The sequence below is a fragment of the Rhinolophus sinicus genome, chromosome 17 (genome assembly GCF_057876585.1).
Source record: "Rhinolophus sinicus isolate RSI-liver-muscle chromosome 17, RSI-T2T, whole genome shotgun sequence".
In the NCBI taxonomy this organism is placed as follows: Eukaryota; Metazoa; Chordata; class Mammalia; order Chiroptera; family Rhinolophidae; genus Rhinolophus; species Rhinolophus sinicus.
The window spans coordinates 191,494,055-191,521,890 of record NC_142517.1 but is presented as its reverse complement, the minus strand read 5'-3'; the positions used below and the strand labels follow the sequence as shown (position 1 = coordinate 191,521,890).

Below are 27,836 nucleotides of genomic sequence, written 5' to 3'. Positions count from 1 at the left end.
TATCATTCAGTGCCCTTTGAGAGGAGTAAAGGTCTTTCGGTTGAATGTTGAACCACACTTCTTGTATATGACACCACTCACAAGCTGTACCTATGGATGGTGGCAGTTCCTCCAGGATTCATTAGAACCTCTGATTAGCAATCTCACAGATGAGGGTCATGGAGTGGGCAGAGACCCCTGCTTCCATGATATCTAATGTTCTGCAGTAAGCCAAAGAATGCTCAACACATGGGTTCCTCTCTGTGTTTTGGATATATATGCCTTGAAACACTCTCTGCACCCTTTCCTTCCTTCCATATACACTAGCCTGAAATATACAAGAGTGTGATATTCCAGTAACAGAGTGAGATTTCACTGTATTTGGATTCTTAGTAACATCCCTGTTGAAACTATGGCTTCTCAAACTTTGCCAAAGCATGCAGATACCTCTGAAACTCACTTGTCCCTGTCTGCCAAGCCTGTCAAGGTTCCTGAGATGTTACACCCTCCCCTTTTTCTATTGCTTGACTGTGGAACCCTACTGATCATCTGATCATTTCAACTTTGTCTGCATAAACACTTCCGTCTTGAGATTTCTTGATTTGTCTGCCATATCACCTCTGCTTACTGTCTCCAATGCTTTTCTCTTTGTTTTTCTTTGATATGTTTATATACAATGCTGTGAGCAAGGGAAAAGGTAATAACCACTAATTAATGGTTATTACATGCCAGGAACTTCACATATTATTCCATTTAATCTCCCCTAATGTATAGAAGACATATCATCTATATTTTATTAATGAAGAAAGTTAGCTCTTAGGTAGTACCTTGCCCAAGCTCCCACCAACTATACATAAAGGAAACTGAATGCAGATAAAAATTATTTCAAGTTTTCTGTTTTCTGCATTTACCAGCACTTATATAAACACTTAGAGCAGTAAATGAAAATACTATAAATTGGTTACTTACTCAGTAGTATTTTTTAGAAAAAATTGATCTTCCCTAAACGGCAGGCTGTAATTTCCCATGACAATTATAAATGCCAATTACTAAAATATGTTTATATTTAATTAACATGTATTTTAGTCCAATGACTGCTAAACCTTAATAAGAAAATAATAGAATCAAAGTAAATGCCACTTACAAACGAAGTACAAGAAAAAGAAAATTGACAAGCAAATATTCTATGTATGAAAAGTGCTGATCTGCTGTAAAGGAACATGTCTCTGGTTCCAGTTAAAGAATGCTTCTGTTTTCTTACCTATAAACATTACTGAAGTTATAAGATTGTTTTGCAAATTAAATGAGATACTCTGTGTAAAGCTTTAAGTCTACTAGTTAGAATATAGAAAGTGAATGTGCTCAATAATTTGTACATGATATGGTAAGGTCAGTGATGCTGAGGTTAATTTCTAGATTGGATTATGCAGCATGGTGTGAGCTTTCATGTATAAGATAAGCATTTGAATACAAAAAAAAAAAAAGTCAAGAAAGGTTAGTCTGCCTTAGACATGACAGAGCCAATACCGGAGTGAGAATTGAAATTCTGACCTGTCTCATGCAAGATAGAAAGGTTATCTAAGTGTGAGCAATTGCTACCGCATCTAGGTTTGTGTCTTTTACAAATATGGTATGCTTATTTCAATGATCCAACTTAGTGATTAAAAGGTCAAATATGATAGATACATACAGAAGCCTTTGACATACTGCTACAATCACACATCAGTGTAGGCCAGCCCACACGTCAATCCTTTTATCAAATGTTCTGATACATATGCCGGTCATCTACAAATCCACACAACTGTTCCCATCAGTATTATCAATAGAATATAAAAAAGACATGATCAAGTTCTTCCTGCTATGTAAATCATTTTTCCATGAGCTATAAATCTTCTCAAAAATATGATATGAAATTAGTGGTATTTTCTTAATGTCCATTTTTACTTAAAAATATGTATTTTCTCCCACGTGTACCAGCAAAAATATTTCATAAAGCAAAATGGTTAATTGAAATGTGTTATGGCTGTATAAAGAGAGATAAAGCCACCAAAAAAAATCAATTAAAATCACATTTATTTAATGTCACCTAAAAATGTTTACCATAAAATATAATGTGAAAATATTGGGTCACAAAACTAGACAGACTATTATATTATTTCAAAAAAATAAATAAATAAATAATAAATAAATAAATAAATATATATATATATATATGGTTTCAAAAAAATGAAAACTTTGTGAATGATTTTTATTTCCTTTTTTATGTTTATGGGCATTTTATACATTTCTCATTTATTTCAACACATATTAGACACAAAATCTAGCAAATCCATTTTGAATATTTAATAGGGTGGGTTCAGAGTAGACCTCACTATGAGATAGCATTTAAGGAGAGCAAGTAGGCAGGTGAACCAAGTTACCAGAGGAGAGAGGTCCACGGGTAGGAAACAGGAGGGTCCTGAATGGAGAGTGTATATTGTATGTACCAAGACTAGTGAGATATGAGAGTGAGAGGAGTGAGAAAGGAGAATGTAGGGGGTAAGGTTATGGAGGCATGGAGGAGAGGACCAAAGAGCGTAGGGCCTTGAAGACCTTGTAAGAAAATTTGGCTTTTACTTTGTAAGAGACCGGAAGTTATTGGGATTTGACCTGGTCTGACTAAGAAGATCTCACTGGCCATTGCATTGAGGAGAGATTATAAAGAAGCCATGATGGAAACTAGGACATCAGTTAGAAGGTTATTGAATTACCCAAGCAAGAGATGATAGTGGCTTAGTGGTGTGGGTGATGGGAAATTATTGGATAGTAGACACATTTTGAAATTACAGTCAACTGGATATGCTAATGATTTTGGATCTGGGCTTTGAGAGAAAAAGAGGAGCTGAGAATTACTGCAAACTTTTTAACACGAGCTTCTAGAGGAGTTAACCTGCCATTGACTGAGATGGAAAAGACTTTATAGGGATAATTTTTTGAAAGGGCGGGAACATCAGGGGTTAAATTTTGGGCATGTAACTATGTAAATGACTGCTAATCATATAAGTGGAGATGTTATGTAAGCAATTGAAAGCATAAACCTGCACTCCGCTCTGCCTGGGCAGACCTGTACATTTTGGAGGGGTGTCAGCCTATTGGGGTTATATGAAGATTAACTGAGCCAATATATATATAATTCTTAGAACATTCCTGGAAGGGTCACCACCACATAAGGCTGAACACACAAAACTTGATATATTTCACATGTTTGTTCAAAATTAATCTTGATCATATGAACATATATACTGTTCTAAATCCTTGACTACAGATTGCTTGCCTGAATAATACAGTGGTGCTTGTAGAAAAACCAAATTTAATAAGATTGAAGTTACCTATTTCTTTTTTAATCTAATGATTATTTAAAGCATTTCAAACTGCTAACTTCTGATTTAATTTATTGCTAACTGAGAAATTCCAGTTATATACAGTTTTAGTTTTTAACTTTGTCTTCCCAGTTAATGAAAACACCTGCCTACTTTTTCAGATTAGCAAAATGTGTAAAAGTTAAAATTTCCATTCAATAATTAACTTTCAAATCATAGGCAAGACAAAATTGAATTGAGACAGGAAGAAAATGTAAAGTCAATTTACATAACAAAAGTATGGGAATGAATAAACACATGACAATGTGAACTGTCAGGAAAAAAAAGGAAATATTAACATGTAATTAAAAACAGAGAAGTTCCCAGTCACATAGGGATGGTCATAGATTAACACGTGTCTTTAAACCCTACTGATACATCGTTTGCTGGAATCATATTGTAACTTTACTATAATGTGGGTAGTTTATGATAATTTAAATGTGAGAAAAAGAAGCTATGCATGTTTTAGGACTGTAGGGAGAAAAATGCAACTCAATGGAGATGTATGCATAAATCAAAGAGTAAATATTGGGAAATGATAGACTGCAGAACTTTACACTGTTTCATTCTGTAAGTCTGGTTACCCAGCATCTCATCAGACCTAAAAGCTTGGTAGTTCTGCCTTGTCCTAGGTGGTATGTTCCAAGACCCCTGTGGATGCCTGAAACCACAGATAGTTCCAAGCCCTATATATACTATGTTTTTATCTATACCTGCATACCTATGATAAAAATTAATTTATAAAGAGGGCACAGTAAAAGATTAGCTAATAATATTAACTAATAATAAAATAGAACAATTAACAGCAATATATCATAAGCAAAGTTATACAAATGTGGTGTCTCTCTCAAATATCTTATTGTGCTATACTCACCCTTCTTTTGATGATGTGAGATGATTCAATGTCTACTTAATGACACGAAGTGAGGTGAATGCCGTAAGCATTGTGATGTAGCATTAGATGTTACTGTAAGGGTTACTTGAACATAAGCACTAGCATACCGCAACAGTTGATCTGATAACTGAGATGGCTACTTGGGTAACTAATGGGCATGCAGTGTGTGCAGCATTAATGTGCTGGACAAAAAGCTGATTTCTGACTCACTCAGGGTGGATCAGGGCAGCGTGAGATCTTCTCTTGCCACTCAGACTGGCATGCAGTTTAAAATTCACAAATACTTTTTCTGAAATGTTCTGTTTAATATTAGTGGATGGTGGTTGACTGTGGGTAACTGAAACCACAAAAGGTAAAACCATGGATAAAGGGGAACGACTGTATTGTCTCAAAATACAGTTATGATGTTAACAGAGTTTGAAATTATATGCCATACCATTATTTCTTCTCCATACTTTGTCATCTTGGAAGCATCATCATCAGAATCCCTGGAATTGCTTTGTAAAGATGCGGATTTGTGTACCTCACCCCAGACTATAAAATCAGTACTTTGCACAAGCTACTCAGTTGTCAACATTAACTTTTGGGAAATGTAATCTGAAACTCGCTTCTACCCTGCAGGTCAAACCATATCATTTCAGTATTCAAAAAAACCTTAACCAACTCCATAATTGTGTACAGAGTAAACTCCAACCTCTTTAGAAGACTTTCAAGACACTTTGTAAGCTCCCACTATAGCTGCTGTTAAGCAAACTGCTCAAGGGACCCTAAACTGTTCATTATGACACCAAAGAGTTGTGTTCATCCTTGTCTGTGTGTCACTGCTTAGGTTAATCATTCAGCCTGGAACTATCCTCCCCCCTTATCCACTGGACAGACTAGACATTCAAGCCCAATTGAAATGCCTGCCCCTCATCAGATCCTGTTTCAAATCCTTCCTTTCTCCTTTACACATACGTATATTTAGCAAATATTATGATTATCATAATTATTTGCTATTTTTCTGCCTGTTTTCTGCAACTGGTTTACAGGAGAGTCGACAGACTTTCAATAAATGTTCTACTTCCCTCTTGAATTGTATGGTCATAAAAAAGATATTATTACTCTCGTTCTTTCCTCAGCAAAAGTAGTTTTAAGAGGATGAGACTTCCATAGTTTAAAGGGACTGAAAGCAGAATCCAGAAATGTAACTGCATTGTCTTTAGCTAGAGGCAGTTTGAGTGTATAATCTTTTATGGTCACCAGTGACTTCATATTTTGTAACTCTTCAACTGTCCAGGCATATTACTTGCAGAAAGTAGTCCAGAGGTTTGTATTAAATCCCATCTCTGCTGTCAGACAGTTCCACAAACAAGCACAATTTCTAGCATGAATTTATGACTCTTAAAAATATCAAAGTGGCTCAGGGACTCTAGTTCCTAAAAAAGGAATGCAAAAGCTACATTTTTAGTAACATCTGCTGGACAAGCATAAAAGATGAACTTGGTTGTATTTGTGGACTTCCACGATGAATAATGCATTGTCAAAGCAGAAGTGATTGCCTGTGAAGCAAAATAATGCTGATGTGCAATAAAACATCACTTATTTTAAAATATTTAAATAGTGGCTAAAGTTACATAAATATTTTTGTTACAATTTTTATTGCATGTTTCATATCTTCGATTGAGTCAGAATTATTTGAGGTGGAATTATTAATTTAAATAATTATGCTAACATTAAACTAAATGAAAATGTCAGATTCTTATTTTTAAGTGGAGTATTTTCTTACATAGTCGTAAAAGCATTATTGCAATAAAGGATAAAAACAATCATACAGCAGATTGAGACTTGGAAATAGGCAGATTTGGAAAGCCTTGGCAAAGAAAGTCTCAGTTCTTTAAAACATCTCTGCCATTTCCATAGGCTAGTGTCTGACCAATTCCTCTTTTTGCTGTCTTCATTTTAAAATGTACAACTAGGGAAGTAGTTTATAAAATGAGTCCACACTAAAATATTAGTGACATATATGGTCTCTTTCTCTCATGAAATCAGGCCTCCTTAAGTAGTATGTATCTGAGAATAGAGAACAGAAAGAAAGTTCTCAGTAAGACATTCAGCCATAGTTTAAGTATTTCTCTTTCTATTAGGAGATGAACAAAGAACCCTCCAGAGGTCATTATTATCTTATCCACTGAAATGTTCTGAACTGATTTCATTTTAGACGTCACGTAGATAAATCATTGTGTAACGAATGTGGTGAACTTCCGATCCACCAGGCATTACATTGGAAATGTTCCAGCTCAACTTGGCTTTGTCCAACTCTTCTTTCCTGAGCTAGGGGACTGTTAAAAATTCAGATTTATTGGCTTCTTTCCTTAAACACACAGAGGGTAAACATTAGATACAGAGCAGTCAAAACCTTTTCCCTTCAAAATAATGCTGAATTCATTGGAAACTCTATTCAAGTAGTCACCATGTAGGTTTCAGCCTAACTCCAATACTTAACATTGTTATTAACACACAAATGCAGATGGTACTCAAGAAACACGTATGGATAAATGGATGGGAGGAAGGTAGGAAGAACATTTGCATATATATATGCAAATATACATACATACATATATATGTATATATGTATATATATACATATATACATATATACATATATATATATTATATATATACATATACATATATATATATGATATATATATATATATATATATATATATATATATATATATAATTTGTTTTCCTATTCTAGATAGATAATTCCTAAGGAAGTCATTTATCCACCTTCTCGTCTTTTGACATTTTGTACAGCTGAGATGCTGAGAACTAAAAGCTAAATAACGATTTTAAAACATATTAACATAGCAGTCCATAAAATCACACTACCCAGTTGTCTACAAGAATCTGTCCAAAGTTACTGGCATGAAAGTGTGGCAAATACATTAATACAGAAATATCTCCAGTTAGAGATTTTGGTCAGACATTTTGATATTTACTTAATTGCAACAACTCAGTGAAAATAGTGTTAATGCAAGTGCCACATATCACAGTTTTGAAAACGAAAGCCAAAGTGAACGCTTGGACAGATTTGAAAAGGGTCAAGGCTCTAGAACAGGGGTGTCAAAACTGTGGCCTGCGGGCCAACTGCAGTCCACAATCCATTGTTAATTGGCCCGCAGCAAATTTCAAAAATATATTTAGTTTACTTGAATAAATCAGGTGAGGCAATACATACTTCACCTTGAGTGAGTGGCCCGGCTGTTTGTGTATTTTACCACATATGGCCCTTGGTAAAAAACGTTGAAAAAAGTTTTGACACCCCTGCACTAGAGAGAATGAGGTAATGAAGGGCAGGGGAGAACGGGCAACTATGTATGGGAGCCCATGGAGTTCACAGTCTTCCAGCACGTTAGGGTCATGGAATTCTGAAAAGTGATCATCTCCCCTTGGTTTCCCAAAGGGGTAGAGGGCATATCAGACAGTAAAATCAGAGAAGAGACACCATTGTTTGGTTCCTTTTATAGCAGTCATAGGTATTTCTGTTTAAATATGACTAAAAAATGGAAACTACTAAGTAAAATCTCATAATGACATATAGACAGTCAAGAGTAAATTATTTAAATGTGTGTGTGTGTGTGTGTGTGTGTGTCTGTGTGTGTGTGGCAGGGTGGTGGCACTTTATCACTTGTTTCCAATTAGGTGGGCCATGCCATGATACTTTGTCAAGAAACATAAACACGGTTCAAAGTTTATAGTAATATTCCTTTTTAGTTTGTATCTGGGAGTTGGTCTTGGGGTAGTAAATCGAGCTTCAAATATAAGAAGGTAAAAATTATCCAATAAAAGGGGAGCTTCAAGATAATTAAAATATCTAATATTCGTAAGCTTCCCCCGCCCCCCGCCCCCAGCTACAGGTAGTACTCTGGCCACAATGAATAACACTATATATATATATATATATATATATATATATATATATATATATATATATTATTAACCCAAAACACAATTAGAGAAGTCATAGATTAAGCAGTAAATCATCCTCTGCCTCAGATAGTTTTAGTTAAGCCACTTAATGGGTCAATTTAATGGATTTTTAACACAGTTGAAGAAATACATTAACATTAGCTACTTTCTAATAACAAGTTTGTACTCAAAAAAAGTTTTTACTGATTCTCATTTTATTTCACAGTCCTTTCTAATTTCCTCTGGTATAAATCAATTTCGATTTATTAGCTTCGTACAAAAGAACTCCAGTAGGTTTTTAATAATAATTATCATTATCACTGATTAAAGTTATATTGTTCAGCCAGATGGAGTCCTTTTTCTGTCAGCTAGAATGAGGTTGCATTATGTGGTTGTAATGTGTTTAGATCTAAATAAACAGATGGCATGGTGACAGGATATTATACGCTAGTGATGTCAGCAGCAGTGCCTCACAAACAGAATTGCTTTAAATATAGCGTGTTGTGGCAAGTATCCTGACACTTTTAAGAAGGTGATTAGAATTGAGCCTAAGTGTTACACTATGTGTGGGGACAGAGCCCCAGAAAGCAGTTTCCAGGCTCTCGGAAACTGGAAAGGGGTGGAGGGGTGCTGGCTTGGGTGGTACATGGCCATCGGCTGTGATTGGATGGCCATCAGCTGTGGCTCCTTGGCTGTCAGCTGTAACCAGTGAGCCATTGGCCACTAATATAACTGCTGTGGCTACACTAGCAGGAAAATGGGGGCTAGCAAGAAGATGGTGGCTGAGTCTGCAAGCGGCACAGTGAGGGTTGAGAATTGTGTGGCTCCTGTTTCCTGTGTCTCCAACCCAGCCGCCAGCGAGAATATAGTGGTATGACTCCCCCATCTATGGCTCCATGGGTGTTCCTTTTTGGCCTCACCATATCCTGCATTCTTATGTGGGGAGCGGGAGAAGAGACCCCGCAGGCCGCCCCACACGACAAATGGCGCAGCAAGCAGGGTCTCCTGTATGACACTATGTTTTCCTGAAAGTAAGACCTAGCTGGACAATCAGCTCTAATGCATCTTTTGGAGTAAAAATTAATATAAGGTTTTATATAATATAATATATAATATAATATAATATAATATAATATAATATAATATAATATAATATAATATAATAATTAATATGTAATATAATGTAGGACCTGGTCTTATATTACTTTTTGCTCCAAAAGACGCATTATAGCTGATTGTCCAGCTAGGTCTTACTTTCAGGGAAACATAACACTTAGGTTCAGGTCACGGTATTAACTTGGAAACAGTACTGTTAACTTCCAGAAGAAGAGACCATTAGGATTGTCTGAGGTTCAGCCTGAGAATATATGTCTGCTAAATCTGTTCCTTAACTGTGAAAGCGTTTAATTTAAGAGGTTCACTCAGTTGGTCTCATAAGGAGAGGGAGAGAGACAGAAGAAACAAAGAAAAAGCTGTCCAGGTGTAAGAACTTATTATACAAGTTGAAGAGTTAAACATTGTGGATCACAGAAAATGGAAATATTTGATAGAACTCTAGTCCATAATTTTTGGAATATAGTTAACTATGTTAACATAAACTTCTTGAATAGGCGTATACCATTTGCAATTAATATCAGAAAATTAACGTAGAAGTTTAATAAGAAGTATGCTATAGAAAAACTTTCATCTTTAATAGATTTCCATGTCTACTTTTCATTCTAAAAATGAGCCCATTCCCTACCCTTGAACCCACACAAAACTTTAGAATGAGCCTATGAAATTCAGACGCAAACTTCCAAGAAAGTCTATGCAAGATTTCTTTAGCTAATGTTCTGTTTTTGATTCCTTATGGGAATTTTTCTGTGGGACAACTGTGCTTGTAAGGCAGATACTCATAGCAGCATACTCTTTAAGAGGAAGATGTTACTGCAGGAGATAAGGGCTGATATTTGAAAATGAAGGTAATATTAATAAAAAATTTAGAGGAAGATATCATTGAAATTAAGCTTTATAAAATAATTAGCTGTTTTAAAGTCTTGCTTTTTTTAATATAGATATTGATTCACACGTTGGTCTCGTACCCTGAGGGCAAGAGGAAACCAAAGAAAGAGGCAGACAACTCCAGACTGGTAGAGGGCGGGTTTAATAAGCAAGGGAACTTACATAGGAAACTTGTTGGAGGTAACTACAAGGTGAATACATTTTCACACAAACCCTGCCAGAATCTTAATAGATTTTATAGAGGCTTTAACTGGGTTCAATCGCATATTCAGTCCAGATGATTTCAGTACCACCTTACTCTCTCAAAGGTATCCACTTGAAACAGCTGCTAGAAGGGGAATAGTAGGCAGGATACACAAGTACATTCCAAGAACAGAGGATGTGTGAGGATTCTCCAATTGCCTGGGTGCTGCTCAAGATTCAACAGGTGGTCACATCCTCTCAAAGACTTCCTACTAGAAAAAAATCTAAATTATGAATGTAACCTTTTATCCTGATGGTTTGTCATGTATTTGTAAGAACATATTCTTGTTTTCACAGACACCAACTTCTTAACTATTGATTTTAATTCCTAAGTCATGAACTTTAGAAATATGTTAGAGAATAGATCATAAGAATAAAAGTCTTTAATAGTCAAAGTGAAATTTATTTCATATAAATATTTACTTCTTACTAACTGGTAAAATACACAAATCATTGATTTCCCTTTATTTTAAAATGATTAGATTTTGAATATGACATTGTATTTGACATTCAGATTTTGTTACTTAAGCAGGCACTTTATGAGTTGTGTTTCAACTCTAGTATGACATTAAAATCCTTATAATGGAGCTAGAATATTTTCTTTAAGGAGTTACTCATAGTCAGAGAGTGAAAGATTATAATGTGTGTGTGTTTTTTCCTCTTCTACAGGTGGACGTTGCCATAAGTCCTGTACCGGCCGATGCTGGGGACCCACAGAAAATCACTGCCAGACTTGTAAGTGGTCAACAGTTAGAAAAAATAGGCTTGAAATGGTAAAGCAACTTTAATAATTGATGATTTTCTAACTTCTGGTGATCAAAAACATGAAAATGAACTTTTGCCTCTTTGTGGTTAATTTGCTTCATTCCAAGTGAACTGCTTAATTTCATTTTGTTTAAATGAAACATAATATATGATTGTTCCTTATATTTCTTTGTGGTTTTAGGTAATGATATCAACAACACAGATAGTGGTGATATTAACTACGACTTCAGAGTCTGTACATCAGAGGAAGTAGGAAATCCAAGTGTGTATGAAATAATAACTCAGTTTCAGGTTAACTGAATATCTCATTGCTTTTCCCAAATAGTTGCATTACCATTCATTCATTAGAAAAAGAAAGAAAGGGAAAGGGCTCTGTGTACCCATTCTAGCCTAGGCCCAGAGCTATAAACAATGTGAATTATGGATATAGAGTCACTATTAAATAGCAACATAATCTTGTCCTTAATGTATGTTTCTTGTATTAGTCATTAGTTAAAGTAAGTATGAGCTAGCATCATTGCTAGGACATTTAAAAACCAAGTGTACCGAATATAAAGACAAATATCTAATTTTTTCAGCATTTTTAAAGTCGTATGATTCTTAAATCAGCAATGAACTTTCACTATTCTTAGGGATAAATGGTTTCTTTAAAAATGAAAAACAAAAAACTCTATATAAATGGTAAAGATTTTTCTTTCTGCTGCAGTAACAAAGGCTGAAATAATATATGCAAAACAGTGGTGGCTATTTGAAACATATCCCTTTTTTAGCATAGAAGGCATATAAAATATTAAAATTTTGAACTTACAAATATTAAATATTGTGGAAATTTGTTATACTGTTGGATGAAAGTTTAGTTGTGTCTAATTTGTCTCAGTTTATGATGTTGGTTAGATTCTGTTTCAATATAAAATACAAAAATAATTACCTTATCATGAGCCACCTAAGAAAAACAGGTATAATAAGAAAAGATACGTTCTCAATGGTGAATGATTTCTTAAATTTATTTTTTAATTTCATGGACATTCTTTTGTTCAATATTCATAAAATATAACAGAGTATAAAGTAAAAGTGTTCTCCCAATTTGTGTCCCGAGTCTGTCCTTCAGCTAGCATAGACAAATGTTATTGGCTACTTTTGTATATTCTTCCAGAGACAATTTATGTATATACATAGGAAATATGTATGTGTCCTTGCCCATTTTTCACTCCAGTGTTAGCATGCTTTACATGCTATAATGCACCTTGATTTTTTTTCACTCCATGCGTATATGCATGGATCTATTTGTGGTTTTAATTCCTAGAAGTGGTATTTACAAGGTAAAGGGCACCTGTATATACAATTTGATAGAGATCACCAATGTGGAGATCTTGTGCTCCATAAAGTTTGTAACAATTTCCTTGGCCTGAAGCAGTGGGTGTTAGTGCTGGTTTCCTGATTCCTCTGGGCCAAGCAATGAATTATCAAACATGGGCTTTTTTTCTTCTTCTTTTCTTTTTTAGTGTTTGGGGATTTTTCCCTTTTCTAATTTTTTTTTTTTTTTAATTACAGTTGACATATAATACTATATCACTTTCAGGTGTACAACATAGTGGTTAGATAGTTATCTAACTTACAAAGTGATCACACTAATAAATCTAGTACCCATCTGATACCAAACATAGTTATTACAATAATATCGACTATACAGCCCATGACTATTTTGTAACTATCAATTTGTATTTCTTAATCCATTCCCCTTTTTCACCCAACACTCCAACTCCCCTCCCATCTGGCAAGCAACAAAATGCTCTCTGTACTACAAGTTTATTTTGTTTGTTCATTGATTTTGCTTTTTAGATTCTACATATAAGTGATATCATATAATATTTATCTTTCTCTGACTTATTTTGGTTAGCATAATGCCCTTGACTAGAGTATTGAGTAGGTCCATGTATGTTGTAGATATCATCTAATAATGTAGATGTCATTATTTTTTATGACTGAGTAATATTCCACTGTATATATGTACCGATTTTTTATCCATTCATCTATGGATGGACACTTAGGTTGCTTGCATATCTTGGTGATGTAAATAGTTCTGTGATGAATATATGAATGTATGTATGTCTCTTTGAATTAGTGTTTTGGGTTTCTTTGGATAAATACTGGGAAGTGGAACTAGTCGGGCCTTCTTTCTCTCTTGTTATAGCCTTTGTTTTAAAGTCTATTTTGTCTGTTATAAGTATTGCCATCATAGCTTTTTATACTCATTTCCGTTTCATGAAATAATTTTTTTTCTATCCCTTTAGTTTCAGTCTGTGTGTCTTCCAATTTGAAGTGAATCTCTTATAGACAGCAAATCTAAGGGTCTCATTTACTGATCTAGTCAAACACCCTGTGTCTTTTGTTTGGAGCATTTAATCCATTTACATTTAAAGTGATTTTTTGATGGATACGTAGTTTTTGCCATATTATTATTATTGCTATTATTATTATTATTATTAATATTAAAGAAGTCCCTTTAACATATCTTGTAATACTGGTTTGGTGGTAATGAACTTTAGTTTTTTCTTGTCTGTGAAAAGCTTTGGATCTTTGACAAATGGTTAGATGAAATATAGTATCTCAGTACAGACTTAAATTAACTTATTTAATAGAAACAATGTTTTAAGGCAGTGATGTTTTGACAAGAGTTTTAAGCAGGATTCTAAAGTAATATTAGACTACTATGTGAAATACATGCCTTCACTACAATATTTGTGGGCAATGTTTTAATAGCATCCTATAAGGCATAGAAGAGTCTCACTCCACCCTTACCAAACAAAGAATAATTATTCAGCATAAAATGTTAGTAGTACTGAAGGTTAAGAGATTCTGTAAGAAGAGTATATATTGACCCAGACTAGGCCAACCAGATTCTCTCCCTAGAGAATTCGGACTTGGGATCCAGAGATGCTGGTAATACTACCTTAGAAACTTGAACTTGAAGAGAGATTAAACTTAGTAGAAGCTTCCATTTTGAACCATATATGTTAATGAGAAGCAGAAATAGCCAGTCCTCAATGACACAGAATAATAAATCAGCCATACAGAGGCTAAGGACAATCAGAGAGAAAGAGAAAGAGTTAACAGTTTTTGACAGTTTATCTCCTGGTTTTTGGCCGTCAGGAGGTCCAGATGCACTTCTCTTCTTAGGCACCTGAAGAAACACAATGTTCTTCTAATACATTGAAATTAGTTTTGTTACTTGCCACTAAGTGGGGATGAGAGGGAACCTTCACTAAAAAATATCAAGCCATAAATCATGGATCAAATCATCAGCCAAGAAGTCATTTGATTCACTTAATTTTTCAGCATACAAATGAAGTTTACTATAATAACCTAAAATAGCCTTAATGGTCACTGTGCCTACTCCACAGAGTGTATCAAATTTAAATTCAACACATTGACATGTATTTGATATGTGTAAGTCCAAATTATAGAATAGTATTTATTTGCATAGATCTTTATTGTTTATAATATTTCCATTTAAAAATTTATGTTCACAATATTCCTGTGAGTTAAAGAATTCAGTTATCATTAACCTCATTTTACAATCCGGGAACTATAAACTGAGAAAATGATTCAGGGACTTGTTAAATTTACACAGCTGATACCTGGGTGTCCTAAGTGTCCTGAATCTATAGATAACACCGTTTTAAATATTCCACATTTTATAGTTCAGCCTACTGGGCTGTACTATAATCTCTCTAAGTCTCAGTTATGATATCTATAAAATGGAGATAATTACACTTACTTCAGAAGGTTGCTCTTTTTGAATGGAAATCAGTACAGTAATGTAACCAAAATGCTTAAATTCTGTTGGCATATACTAAGAACCTAATAAAGAATAGCTAATATTATAATTAACTCAAGGACATACTATTAGAAAACTTAATCCATCTTAAATCTGAATGAATGGATATAGAAGCCAAACTCTTGTAGGCCAGTTCCACATTGTGAAAGGTCCTGACATGGATGGCTGGAGAATAAAAATAGTGAAAACCCTGCAGTGAAGCGGAGGCTTCTGAAGTGGAGGCTTCTGAAGTGGAGGATGGTAGCTCTTGACACTCACTCCTATTTTCTCTCTCCTTGTTTAAGCTACTTGAAAGGGAAATGACTTATCCATATTTAAAGAGCTCAACATCCTGAGGCAAAATATATTTTGAAACTACTTGGAGATGTATGTACTTATTTTAAGACTTGAATTTTAGAAATATGTTGTTTTTTGTTTGTTTTTGTGGGGGTTTTTTTGGAGTTTTTTTATTTATTTTTTTTGTTTTGGGTTTTTTTGTTTGTTTGTTTGTTTTTTGTTTTTGAGAATTAGAAGACCTCATGAGAGATTCCGTGGAGACATTAGACCTCCAGAGATACCATAGAGATGTAGCATACATCATCAAAAACTATTTTTAATGTAAAATTTTCCAGGCTTCCTTTAGATTTCTTGTGGTCCTTTTATTAGTAAAAATAAACTACTTATCCTTAGGCCCACTTGAAATGTGCATGTCGTTGAACCCTGACTGATCTTTTTTAAAAATCTGAAAACATAGATTGTGCAAATTTTGGAAAATATTTTGCTTTTGTGGATTGACTTCACAAAAGTATGTTTTAGGATCTGAATGACATAGTCTTATATTGTTTACAAATGATTTCTTTCCTTGTGACAAATAAATTCACTTTAGTGCTGACTTTTCTAGAAGAATTCAACGTCATGATTTGCCACATATTACGTTTTATGGGTAATTATTTTTGGGGACTTTCCATACATTAGGGAAGAAAGGTAAAAGTATTTAAAAACCCGACACCTAAGTTAAGGAAACTGACATTAAGAACATGTTTCATTCACCACGTCATGTCAATACGAGGATCTTCCCACCGGTATCTCTTCCTAAAACAGCAAATGTGCCAAGTATTTTCCTTAGTGTCACTAAATGGTGACAAATGAGAGTAGAGAGATATGATTCAGGTTATGGGAGAACAAGCCCATGGTAATGAATGACTTGTAAGGGTGAAATGAAGCAAAAATTGGTGATCAGAGAGAAAACATCTCTGAATAGAGGTATGGGAAAGCGAAAATGCTGGTAACAATGTCAGCTTGAGGGAAGGTCTGCAAGTGGCAAAGGTTTTGAAAACAAGAAATGAGAAAGAGTTTTTTGTTTGTTTGTTTCATTTCTTTTTTTAAAAAGATTTAATGAAATGGAAGGAGAATGTAAATAAATTGGCAGCTTACAGTGGACAACAGCTTATTATGCATACCTATAGACACAGTAGTAAAATTTTGTAAATTTTTAGTTAAATTTAGTAACATTCTGTGACTTTTTTTGTGTACTGGTTTAGGTGCTATATTTAGCTTTGATTGCATGTTGAATAATTTACCTGTGTCATTGTTCTTCTATAATGTTCAGACCATAAACTACAGAACCAACAATTATTTAAATTAAAGTAAACAAAATCCTAAAGGGAAAACCTTAGACAACATATATATATATGTATATATATATATATATATACATATATATACATATATATATATGTGTGTATGTGTATATATATATATATATATATATATATATATACACATATATATATATATATTTTTTTTTTTTTAATAAATTACGCTAGTAGAAGCTAGTCAAGTGTTCCATTCTTACTGGTTTGCTCATGATTATGATTTTCTAAAGCAATTTGAATGCATTTGCCTTAAATTCTTTTTGATGTTGCAGCATCATGACTCTGTTAACCCAACAGGAACATTTGTCACATAGTCACAATAGGGTAGCGTAGAACTTAAGAAGGGACCCTGTGAGCTGCCTTACATGTGAAGCAGTGACTCAAACTTGAAAGTACCTTTAAGCTTAGTTAAATCGTGGCCGTGTTGCTCCACAACCCAGCTTAAGGAAATTGATTCGGCGGATTAATGTAGTCATGTCAGGGGAGACAAACTTATCTGCTATGTAAAGTCTGAAGCTTATAGAATATTATGTATCAGGCTTAGTAGTAAGAATGACAACTCTGGTTTTAAGAACTGAGTCCTGAGGTCTGACTGAGCTCCAGAGGTTTAGGTGTGAGAGAGACTAAGGTTTAAGAAATAAATAACAATGATTAAAAGAACAAAATTATCTCTGTCCCTGCAAGATTTATGAAGGGCACTTATCTCATTTAATAAAGATAATTCATGTCCTTCTTTATCTTTGAGCAGCGCAGTATCAGACTAGCTCTCTCCAGCCTCCTATTATTAAACAGGGTGGATATTTCATTTTACAAATTCCTTTCACCCTCCGAGACCTGGTGTCATCTCACTTAGACATTTCATGTTTTTGGAGGGGGAGAGTAGATCAAAATATTAAAGTTTGATTCCCCTGATCTTTAAATACATTTTGCATTAAAGTAGTTATAAGTGTCTTTAACTGCTGGTTAAGTAACTAAATTTTTTTCGGATGATCACCACTCAATATATTCTTTAGACTTCTAAGTTGCTTTACATATGACATTTCTTGCTTGGAAACTAATTGAAAAATGTAAGTCATTTGACAGTAGGTTTTAAAAAATAATGTCTTCCAAACTGAAATATCACAGCACAAAATTAATGAGTAAATGCAAGTTTCAACTACTGGAGTGAACAGATATATATTCTGACCATTGAAATGTCTATTAAATTAATTAAAGCTAAAGCTTTATTTTAACCAAAGAAAAACTTCTAGGCAAATTCATGCTTACTTCTACAGTATTCTTCCTATCTATATCATCTCAATATTTTAAAATTAAAAATAGAATAACATTAAAATTAATATAAACACTGTATTTTTTTTCTGTAGTGAATAATTGTGAATGGAGGTTATTACAATATTGACAAAGTACAAACTTATCCCAAATAGCATTTTATGTCACTTATTGTTTCTATACAGACATAGAACATGCTAGGAAGAATTAGAAATTATTTAGCAGTTTCCTTAGTAATTTATTATATTGATGCACACAAAAAAATATTTTCAGTAGTTGCAATATATTAAACTTTCTGTTTAATAATAAGAAAAAAACAAAACACAACAAAAAACCTTGGCCTGGATTATGGGTTGTATTCACTTCAATAACTATGTATTTTGGTTCAAAATTTCAACAGTAAAATATAGCAACTCAAAAGTAAATTTTGCTATTTTCCATGAAATTTCCAAAAGTTTTTTATAGATTGTAAAACCAAGATGACACATTTTGAAAGAGTAAAACAATTACATTCTTATACATGCATACACATAAAATTGTTCTAAAGTATAATTGTATTTACAATCTTTGTGGAACAAATGTTGTTTTAAAAAAAGGTGCCTATGGGTGGTAAATAGCCAATTAAAGCAGAGAAAAACCAAGGGGATCGAATGGGGAAAAGAGAAAGCTGAATCAGCAGGCTCAATCAATCAGGATAAACTGGTACCCTTTGTTAAAAACCAGCATCTTTAATTAAATTCTTGTACTTTCCTAATAACTTTGTATGTCCATAAGCCTTCTTATTGACTTCCGTTATTTCCCATTTTCCTTTTTTTGAATTTGTAATTTTTGTAGATATTGTAAAATTAAGGGAAGCACTCCTATAGACTGATTGTGTGTACACATTTCTAAAAGTATACCCTTCAGAAACATTTCAAAAAGTGCCCCGATAATGTACTTATAGAAAAGGAGAGAAAAATCTCCCCTAATATGATGCTCATTTTACTATCAGTGGATAATATTTGTTGCAATTTGATGACCTTTCTTAAAAATATAAAAGAACAGGATGTTTCCCATTTTCACTACAGTAGATAGTTATTTGAAATGCTCTACAAAAATGCAATCTAATGTGACTCAGGAGATATTGCTTAATGCCATGCTAAAGGTTCAAGGAGTATAAAGAAAGTATAGAAAGTTGTACCTGTCATCTGAAATGCTCTAGGTATGAGACAAAGATGAGCGATATTTGAAAAGGTCTAAAAGCGTACAGAGCTGGGGGCATCAGGAGACTACAGCTGTAATCCTAGCTCTAAACTCACTCAATTTCAAGGACCTCAATTTTCTCAAGTTTCCTCATCTACACAATAGAAAGAGGGTTTCTGTCCATGCGTCCTTGCATGGTTAGGATATTTGCTTGTGTGTACCTGCGTGTGCATGCAGTGATTAGCTGTAGATGACACAGAATAGATATAGACATATAGATACAAATAGTTTGGGTGGATTGTTCTACGTCAGTGTCAGCCTATCGATGATCCTGTTCTTCACTAGGACTGTCTGAGTCATTCACCTGGGCCCATACCACTTGTGGTGAGCCCCCACAGATGTTTTCAGGACCCCAGCCAACATTGTGGCTGGACCAGCCTTTGTGGTCCCAATGATTGCAAAATACACCTCAGCAACAACTATTAGGGAACTTTAGTAGTACAAAGTTTATTATTTTCAGGTCCTGGAGGGTACATGGTAGGCCTGATGGCCACACAAAGAGTTCATGGGGGGGCACGAGAGAGAGAGAGAGAGAGAGAGAGAGAGAGAGAGAGAGAGAGAGAGAGAGAGGGAGGGAGGGAGGGAGGGAGGGAGGGAGGGAGGGAGGGAGGGAGGGAGGGAGGGAGGGAGGGAGGGAGGGAGGGGACATGGAGCTTTGCTTTTATTGGAGTAGAGGGTGGGGTGCCTAGAGTTTCACAGTTTCATTGTTTATTGGCAAATTTAAAAGATAACAGTAGGAGTTAGTTTGAGGGAATGAAAAAGTGGGGTCACTTAAAAGGTCAGTTACCTAGGTTCCTCGGGGCTTTCTAAAAGGGGGACTTCAAGGGAGGGGGTGTCCTGGTTTCTTATCTAGGTGTTTTACTCGTAATGTGTCATATAGCTGACAATATGCTTATTGGTGATAGATATCTTTGAAATGAAGGCCTCAGCTATCAAAAGCTTAATGTCAGGCACTTACAATATAGGAATGCAAGCTGTGGGGTTTGGTGCAAGAAGGTAATCTAATCAGTGAGAGCAGAAAGTGAATACAGCACATTTGAAGGATTATTGAGAGGGCATTGAGAAAAATAGTCAGTCATATCTGGAATTGTTACCATTAGAAGAATTTTGTTATTCTGGTAGTAACTACAATTTATTCTGAATGATTTATATCTTTGCAGCAAAAAAGTTGAGTAGTGTTAGAGTAACTATCTTTAAAAAAAATTATTGGGGTGACATTGCTTAGTAAAATTATATAGATTTCAAGTGTACTATTCTGAAATACATCATCTATATATCACATTGTGTGTTCACCACCCAGAGTCTGTTCTCCTTCCATCACTATATATTTGACCCCCTTTACTCTCTTGACTATAGAAAAAATATTTCAAAACTATCTACATTTGACATGAGAGCATCCTCTGATAAATATTCACTGTTAACTATGGGAATGGAAAGAAGTGTTAGGTTTCATTTTTGGAAAAGCAAGTACTTACATATCACGCTCATGGTTAGGGAATTAGGTAAGCCTGGACAAAAACATCCTCCTTAGAGTTCTGCCTTGCATTAATCTGAAGTGTATCATATATTTATTGATTTAATTGGTTAGTTTAAAGGAAAAATTAAATGTCATGGGGATGAGGCAGAAAAAAGTGATGACTGGATTACTTGTCAATTTCTCTTACGTCAAGCCATATTTTTACCCGTTATATTAGAATAAATGTGAATTCCCTAAATGTTAGATATATATATTCCATTTCTCAAACCAATATAAATTGTATATGTTATTTGACTTCTCTTCTTTAGCATGGACATTTTCAAAAGAAATAGTCTCTATATTAATTTATGGTGAAGTTATAAACAATGGACACCAAATAATTTTTACATATTACTATCTCACTGATGATGGTTATTTTGGTTTAATCTAAAGTACTTTTGTCCATGAATTTTGTTATAATAGACCTGATATAATACCATGACTACAAGAATACCTTCAGGGTTTTTGTTTTTGTTTGTTTGTTTTTTTGTATTTGAATATTTCTTGAACTGAGTAACTCTTACCCAAAGTGATTATTTTCTTCTACAAAGAGGGTATTGTATGTATTTAAGATGGATTTAATTTCACTGATTAGAACCCAGGGGCAAGGGAAAGAGACAGAAAGGCAGACTCTGATACTTATAAGTAGTTACTGATAATTCAAAATAAAGACCACACTATAGTATTTTAACAAAACATAGCAGAACATTTAAATGAATGGAGAATTATCACATTCCAAGATGAGAAGACCTATACTATGAAAATGTCAGTTCTTCTAAACTAAGCTATACATTTAATAATCTTCACTCAATACACATTTTTTTAACTGAACAAAAGTAGTCTAAAATATTAATGGACAATACACTTGAAAAATAGCCAGACATTTTTAAAAAGAGCTATGTGGAAGGATTTTCCCCATCAAGTATTAAAATGTTATAAAGTAATAATTATTATAACACTGTAGTATTAGTTAAGAATGAAACTGTCTCAATGGAATGTAATAGAAAGTCCAGATGGAGGCTAAAGTCTATGTAGTAATTTAGTTTTTATTAAGTTAGCATTTTTTAAATTGGCAAAAGTATAATTTTTCAATAAATAATTTTGGAACAAGTCGTTCACAATATGGAGCAAAGTAAAGTTGGATCCCTACCATAAAATGAAAAGACATAAAATTAATTGTACATTAAAAGTTTAAAAGACATGAGATGGACTATAGGTGTGTTCAAGAGTAAGTTTCAATGCATGGAATAACCGAAAGTACTAGAAAAATATAGGTAAGAAATATAGGATTATGAAGGTCTTTTTAAACACGGCCTAAAAGACAAAAATTTAAAAAGAAGAAAAAGATCATTTAAACTACATTATAGTGTAGTATAGTATTTTTTAAAACAAAAGGTTTCAATAAAAATTAAAAGAATAAAAAATTTGTCCAACATAAATTGACATTGGTTTCTACTGTGGTAAAAGGATATATGTGGGTTTTTTTTTTAATTTTGCATATCTGTTATTACTTACATTTCTTTTAAAAATGTGTATTGCTTATGTAACTTCAGAATTTTAAAAAAAAGAAAACAAAAAAAAAATTACACTTTCTTTAGTATTAGATTTTTTTGTAATATTTGGATGTCCAAAGTTTTGGCCACATATCAGAGAACTGATAATTTATTTTAATGATATATTAATAATTTATAAAATCTTTATTTAATACTATAGGTATATTATTTTCTATAAATATGTTTCTTGAAGACAATCCCAAACATTTTACGCTGGCCCATGGTTTAATGTACTGCCATGGAGTAGAAATTCAGACTTACCTAAATATTTACTTACTGTAAATATCCAGTTATGAAGGTGGGAATGAAAAGCACAACTTCAGGGAATTGTCAGTCTCAGTGACACAACCCCAGAGGGAATGCATTGTGGCAGGCACTGACATGCAATAAGTTTCCATAGCCTTGGGGATCCTACCACTTCAGAAAAAGGAAATTTCATCTCTGATGGCCCTAAATTTCTAAATGCATTAGAAGGCCAATTTGCTGCACATATGTACAAGGAACAGTAAGATTAGTTTCTATAATTTCCTGTTTTGACTTTTGTCCACACACAGTTGAGAGATGCTTTCAAACTGCTGGTTGTAACTCTTTAGTCGAATATAAAATCACAATGGTGGCCCCTGAACAACATTAAATTTTATTGAAATATAATAAATTAGATAAAATAGACCATATTGGAATAGAGGAGAAAAGGCAATATCAAAATGCTTTGTACGTAATTAGGGTCAATATAATTCCTTAAAACTTTTAAACATATATACGAGTGTATGTACTGAGCCATGATATAATATGTTTGTACTGTAAATGCTGATTTAAATAAAAAGTTTGAGAACATTGCAAAGAAGCATCACTTAACTTTTGGGCAGACATGATTATGTTTGTTTGTTTTTTAAATATACCAAATGTATGCTCTATGAGAAGAAAGGTAATATTTTGAAAACATCCTTCCTTATATGTGTTAAGCATGTGTTTGTGGTAACTCTTTTAGGTGGTTCTGCTTTAAAATTTTTTGTTATTACTGAGATTATGGACTTGAATGTTGACCCTCTCTGGATCTCAGTTTCCTACTCTGTAAAATCAGGTGGAACACAGTCATACATAAGGTTCTATAAAATGCTAAATATGAAATAATCTGATTTCTATGGCTTTTGGCTAATTTGAAGAGTATTTGAGTAATATCTTAGTTTTCATTACTCAACTCTCATAATTGTGTTGTTAGTAAAAATGACTCCAGAACAAATTATTTTTCAAGAGGTAAAGCAGATATGTGTAGATCATGTTAGTTATTTAATGTTGTATTTGTTTTTTTGAAATTTCAGAAGCATTCTCATTTCCCTTTTTTAATGAAATTTATTGGGGTAGCATTGCGTAGTAAAATTACATAGGTTTCAAGTACATTTCTGTAATACAACATCTATATATTGCATTGTGTGTTTACCACCCAGAGTCAATTCTTCCATCACCAAATATTTGATCCTTTTCACCCTCTTCTACCAACCCCCTGTCCCTTACGCTCTAGTAACCACTAAACTGTTATCTATGAGTTTTGCTTCTTTGTCTTATTCGTTTGTTGCTTTCAATTTTGTATCACACATATGAGTGAAATCATATGGTTCTCAAGTTTTTCTGTCTGACTTATTTTCGTTAGCATGAAAATTTCAAGATCCATCTATTTCGCCGTAAATGGCAGTATCTCATCTTTTCTTATGTATGAGTAGTGTTCCATTGTATATGTGTACTGCATCTTCTTTATCCAATTATCTATCGAAGGCCATTTTGGTTGTTTCCATGTCTAGTCCACCATGAATAATGCGGCAGTGAACGTAGGGGTACATATATCTTTATGGATAAATATTTTCAATGTTGTATTTAAAATACCTTCTGGAACTATCTTCCTCCCAACACCACCCTGTTTAGTCTTTAGGTTTAGACATCTATTGTTTGTGGCTCTTAATGTACATATTTATGAAAATATGTAAGTGTCTGGAAACGAATTTAAAACAGTACTTTATGATAACTTATTATGTGTCCTGGGATAAGCTAGTTAAATATTTTTTAATGTTAACTTCTTCATCTCTAACATTGAGATAATTAATGTGCTCTGCGAAGTATATAGGTTATTTCATATTATAGATTAAAATAAATATGTGATCCTCAAATGTATAGACCTAAATGTAATGATATATCCCATAACTGATCAACTTACCCCCAACCTGTATTTTTCCATTAATTGATTACTATATGGTAACAAATTTGGTATATACATGTACATGTGTGTGTGTGATGTGTATATTTATTCATGTAAGCATATATACGTTCTGGGATTATGTTTCATAAAACAGGTACACTCTGTCTATTCTATCAGTTGCATCTTACTGCACATTATATTTTCAAAATCCTTTCATTTCAGTAGATACAGACCAATTTCATTCTTTATTTAATGCTGCAGCAGTTTCCCAAGTTATGGAAGCACTATAATTTAACTTAGCCAATCCCTTGTTAGTGGACATTTAGGTAACATTGTATTAGTCTTGGTTACAACCAACGAACATTTTTATATACTTATTTGTCCATATGTGCACATTCTTCGGTAAGTCATAATTCTAGAAATAGAAGTGCTTGGTCACATGTGAATTTGCATACACGAATTTGATAGACAAATTACTCTTCAAAAATCTTACATCAATTTAGACCCACACCAGTACTGTGCCCAATTTTTATGCTCGTAAAAACTAGAAATAATTTCTTTAACAATCATACACAGAACCATATTTCCTTATATTAATTCATAGTTCCTGGATAATAACTGAGGTTGAACATCTTTTTACATAATTATTAACCATTTAGAATATTTTTCTTAAACTTTCTGTTCATATTCTTAGCTCAATTTTTCTTCACTTTGCTTTTAAGACTTCTTTACATAAAATTGATGTGAATCTTTATGTATTATAAATATTGCAAGTATTTAAAATGTCTTCAGAGAGTAACAGTGTGGAATCCTAGTGTGCTATACAAATAATTAAGGTAGTTCCAACTTATTGTGTTAGGATCTGCTTCTTCTAAAGAAGATTGGACTGTATGGTGATATTATAGCACTCCATCTCTATATCTCTATCTCTATCTCATATTATATATATATATATATATATATATATATATATATATATATATATATATATATATATATATATATGTAATGTGTATATAGTCTCTCTATAATCTCTCTATAATCTCTATATAGTATATATCATCTACCTTTATAAATATATATATACATATATATACATATATATGTTATCAGATTATATTATTATGTTAGTAAATGTTAGCAATGCATAGTATCTTTGAAACACTGTAATGTTTTCTCACAGATTGTTAGCATGCTTACTTGTGTATAAATATTCTCAGAATTCATTAGTTCTTTTAAAGTGCCAGGTACTGTGCTAGGGTTTAAAGATAAAATTTTAATACAGATGGGTTTGTGACTGCAAGATATTATATTCATGGTATAGCTACAGAAGTACTGAATTACAATACAGTGGGGTAGGCACTATAATAAAAGTCTGTGTGACATGAGATCACAAAGAAGGAAGTGGGGCATGGATGCAGAGTTAAAGGTTCTAGGTGAGAGCTTGGTGAAAGGTTAACCAAGGAAATTTTTACTGAATTGATTCTTGAAGAATGTATAGACATCAGGCACGCAGAGAAAAAGTCTGGAACATGCCATATAAAGAACCAGGATGAAAAAAAGGCTAATTTGAGAGATAGACAATACACTTTATAATAAGGCTTTTTGACAAACTGGTTTGGCTGTGATGAAACAGAGAGGAGAAATTCAAGATAAATTTCAAGCTTTAAGTTACAGCAATTGAATCAATGATGGGTATAGTCACTGAGAAAGATAATATAGGAGAATAGTATTGTAATTGGATCCAGGATGGAAATAATGAAGTTCAATTATGTCCTTTATCAGTCTTAGATACCCCATATTCATCCAAGTAGAATTGATCGTAAAATAATCAGTTACCAATTAGAAACTCAGGTGAGAAATTTAGAGCTATCCTGAAGAAGGGCGGAAGATAGAGATTTGAGATATATCAATTTTATTTTTGTTTGTGTGTGGTATAGATAACTCTTGCAAAATGCTTGATTCTCTGAAGATAATAACAAGCATGAGGTAAACAGAGAATTTGTTTTTAATTTTTATTTTTAATACGAGCATCTTGAGCAGGCGTGTCCAAACTTTCTTCAACGTTTTTCACCAAGGGCCATATGCAGTAAAATACACAAACAGCCGGGCTACTCACTCGAGGTGAAGTACGTTTTGCCTCACCTGGTTTATTTAAGTAAACTAAATATATTTTTGGAATTTGCTGCAGGCCAATAAAAAATGGATCGTGGGCCACAGGTTGGCCCGCGAGCCGCAGTTTGGACACCCCTGGTCTTGAGTATTGTCTGTGAAGAAATGTTCAGTAAAGAAAGCAGCTAACTGTAGAATAGAAAATATAATAGTTTACAGTGCACAAACTTGAACTTCAACATTAGAGGACTGGGCTGCCTAGAGCTCAGGAATAACCTAAAACAGAAAAAAGGATATCTCTTCATCTAAGACAGAAACAAAGTGAATGAGTTTGAATTTTGATGAAAAAACATTTTGACAATGGAAAGGTACACAATAATTATTAAGCTGAGGGATAACTAGCTTTCAATAGTGCTATTAAATGTAGTGTTTCTCCTTGCATTTTAGCATTATTTGCCATTTTAATTCACAAACTGCTTATAAGATTTGGCTCTGCTGTAATGTTAAGAAACAATAAACTGCCTGGAATACCCTGAAGAGGTCTTCTTATCCCTTAGAAATGTCTAGACATTATTTTGGATTTGTCTGTAGGAAAGTCAGCATATTTTATTTTCAGTTTCCTCATCAGTAAAATGAGAAATTTAGACTAGATAGCATTCATTGATTCAACAAATATTTATTCATTGCTTACCTGATGTGAAGCTCTGTATTTTCCATATTATTTTCATCACAAAATTTTGCAACTTTGATTTTAATTTTCTGTCAACTTGAGAAGGAAGTTCATTGAAACATATACTGAGTAGGAGAGAGTATCTTTATTCCCATCTATTAATATTTTGGATAGGGAGCTGGAATAAGTAAAAGAGATAGGATCTTTTGCTTTCTTTTTCTTTTTCTATCAAGTCTGGACACAGAAATGTGTGGTCTAGTATAATGTGAGGTGATTTGGAAAAGTTGAATGTTAACTTTTCCTCATTTCTTGGTTTGTGTCAGGTCTATGATATGATGATTCCATTTTTTAAATTACTTCATCTCCAGCATGTCATTTATTTGTGTACCATTATATATAGCTTCCAAGTTTAATATATATATATATATTAAAGGAATATATATATATATATATATATATATATATATATATATATATACTTAAAACATTCTTTATGGTTTACTCATGTGGATTTATATAGTTCCTTTATTAGTTTATTATCTTGAATACACATGCACACACACACACACACACACA

General features: G+C 33.4%; 1 protein-coding gene across 6 annotated transcripts in view; it reads left to right on the top strand.

Annotated features, from left to right (window-relative positions):
• The window catches only part of ERBB4 (erb-b2 receptor tyrosine kinase 4), a 1,041,923-nt gene that overhangs the window by 706,281 nt on the left and 307,806 nt on the right, over nucleotides 1–27,836 (top strand). For all 6 annotated transcript variants that reach the window (XM_074312694.2, XM_019727015.3, XM_019727016.3 and 3 more), the window contains exon 5: nucleotides 11,143–11,208. In XM_074312694.2, the coding sequence (XP_074168795.1) occupies nucleotides 11,143–11,208 (66 nt within the window). The remainder of the gene's footprint in view (nucleotides 1–11,142; nucleotides 11,209–27,836) is intronic.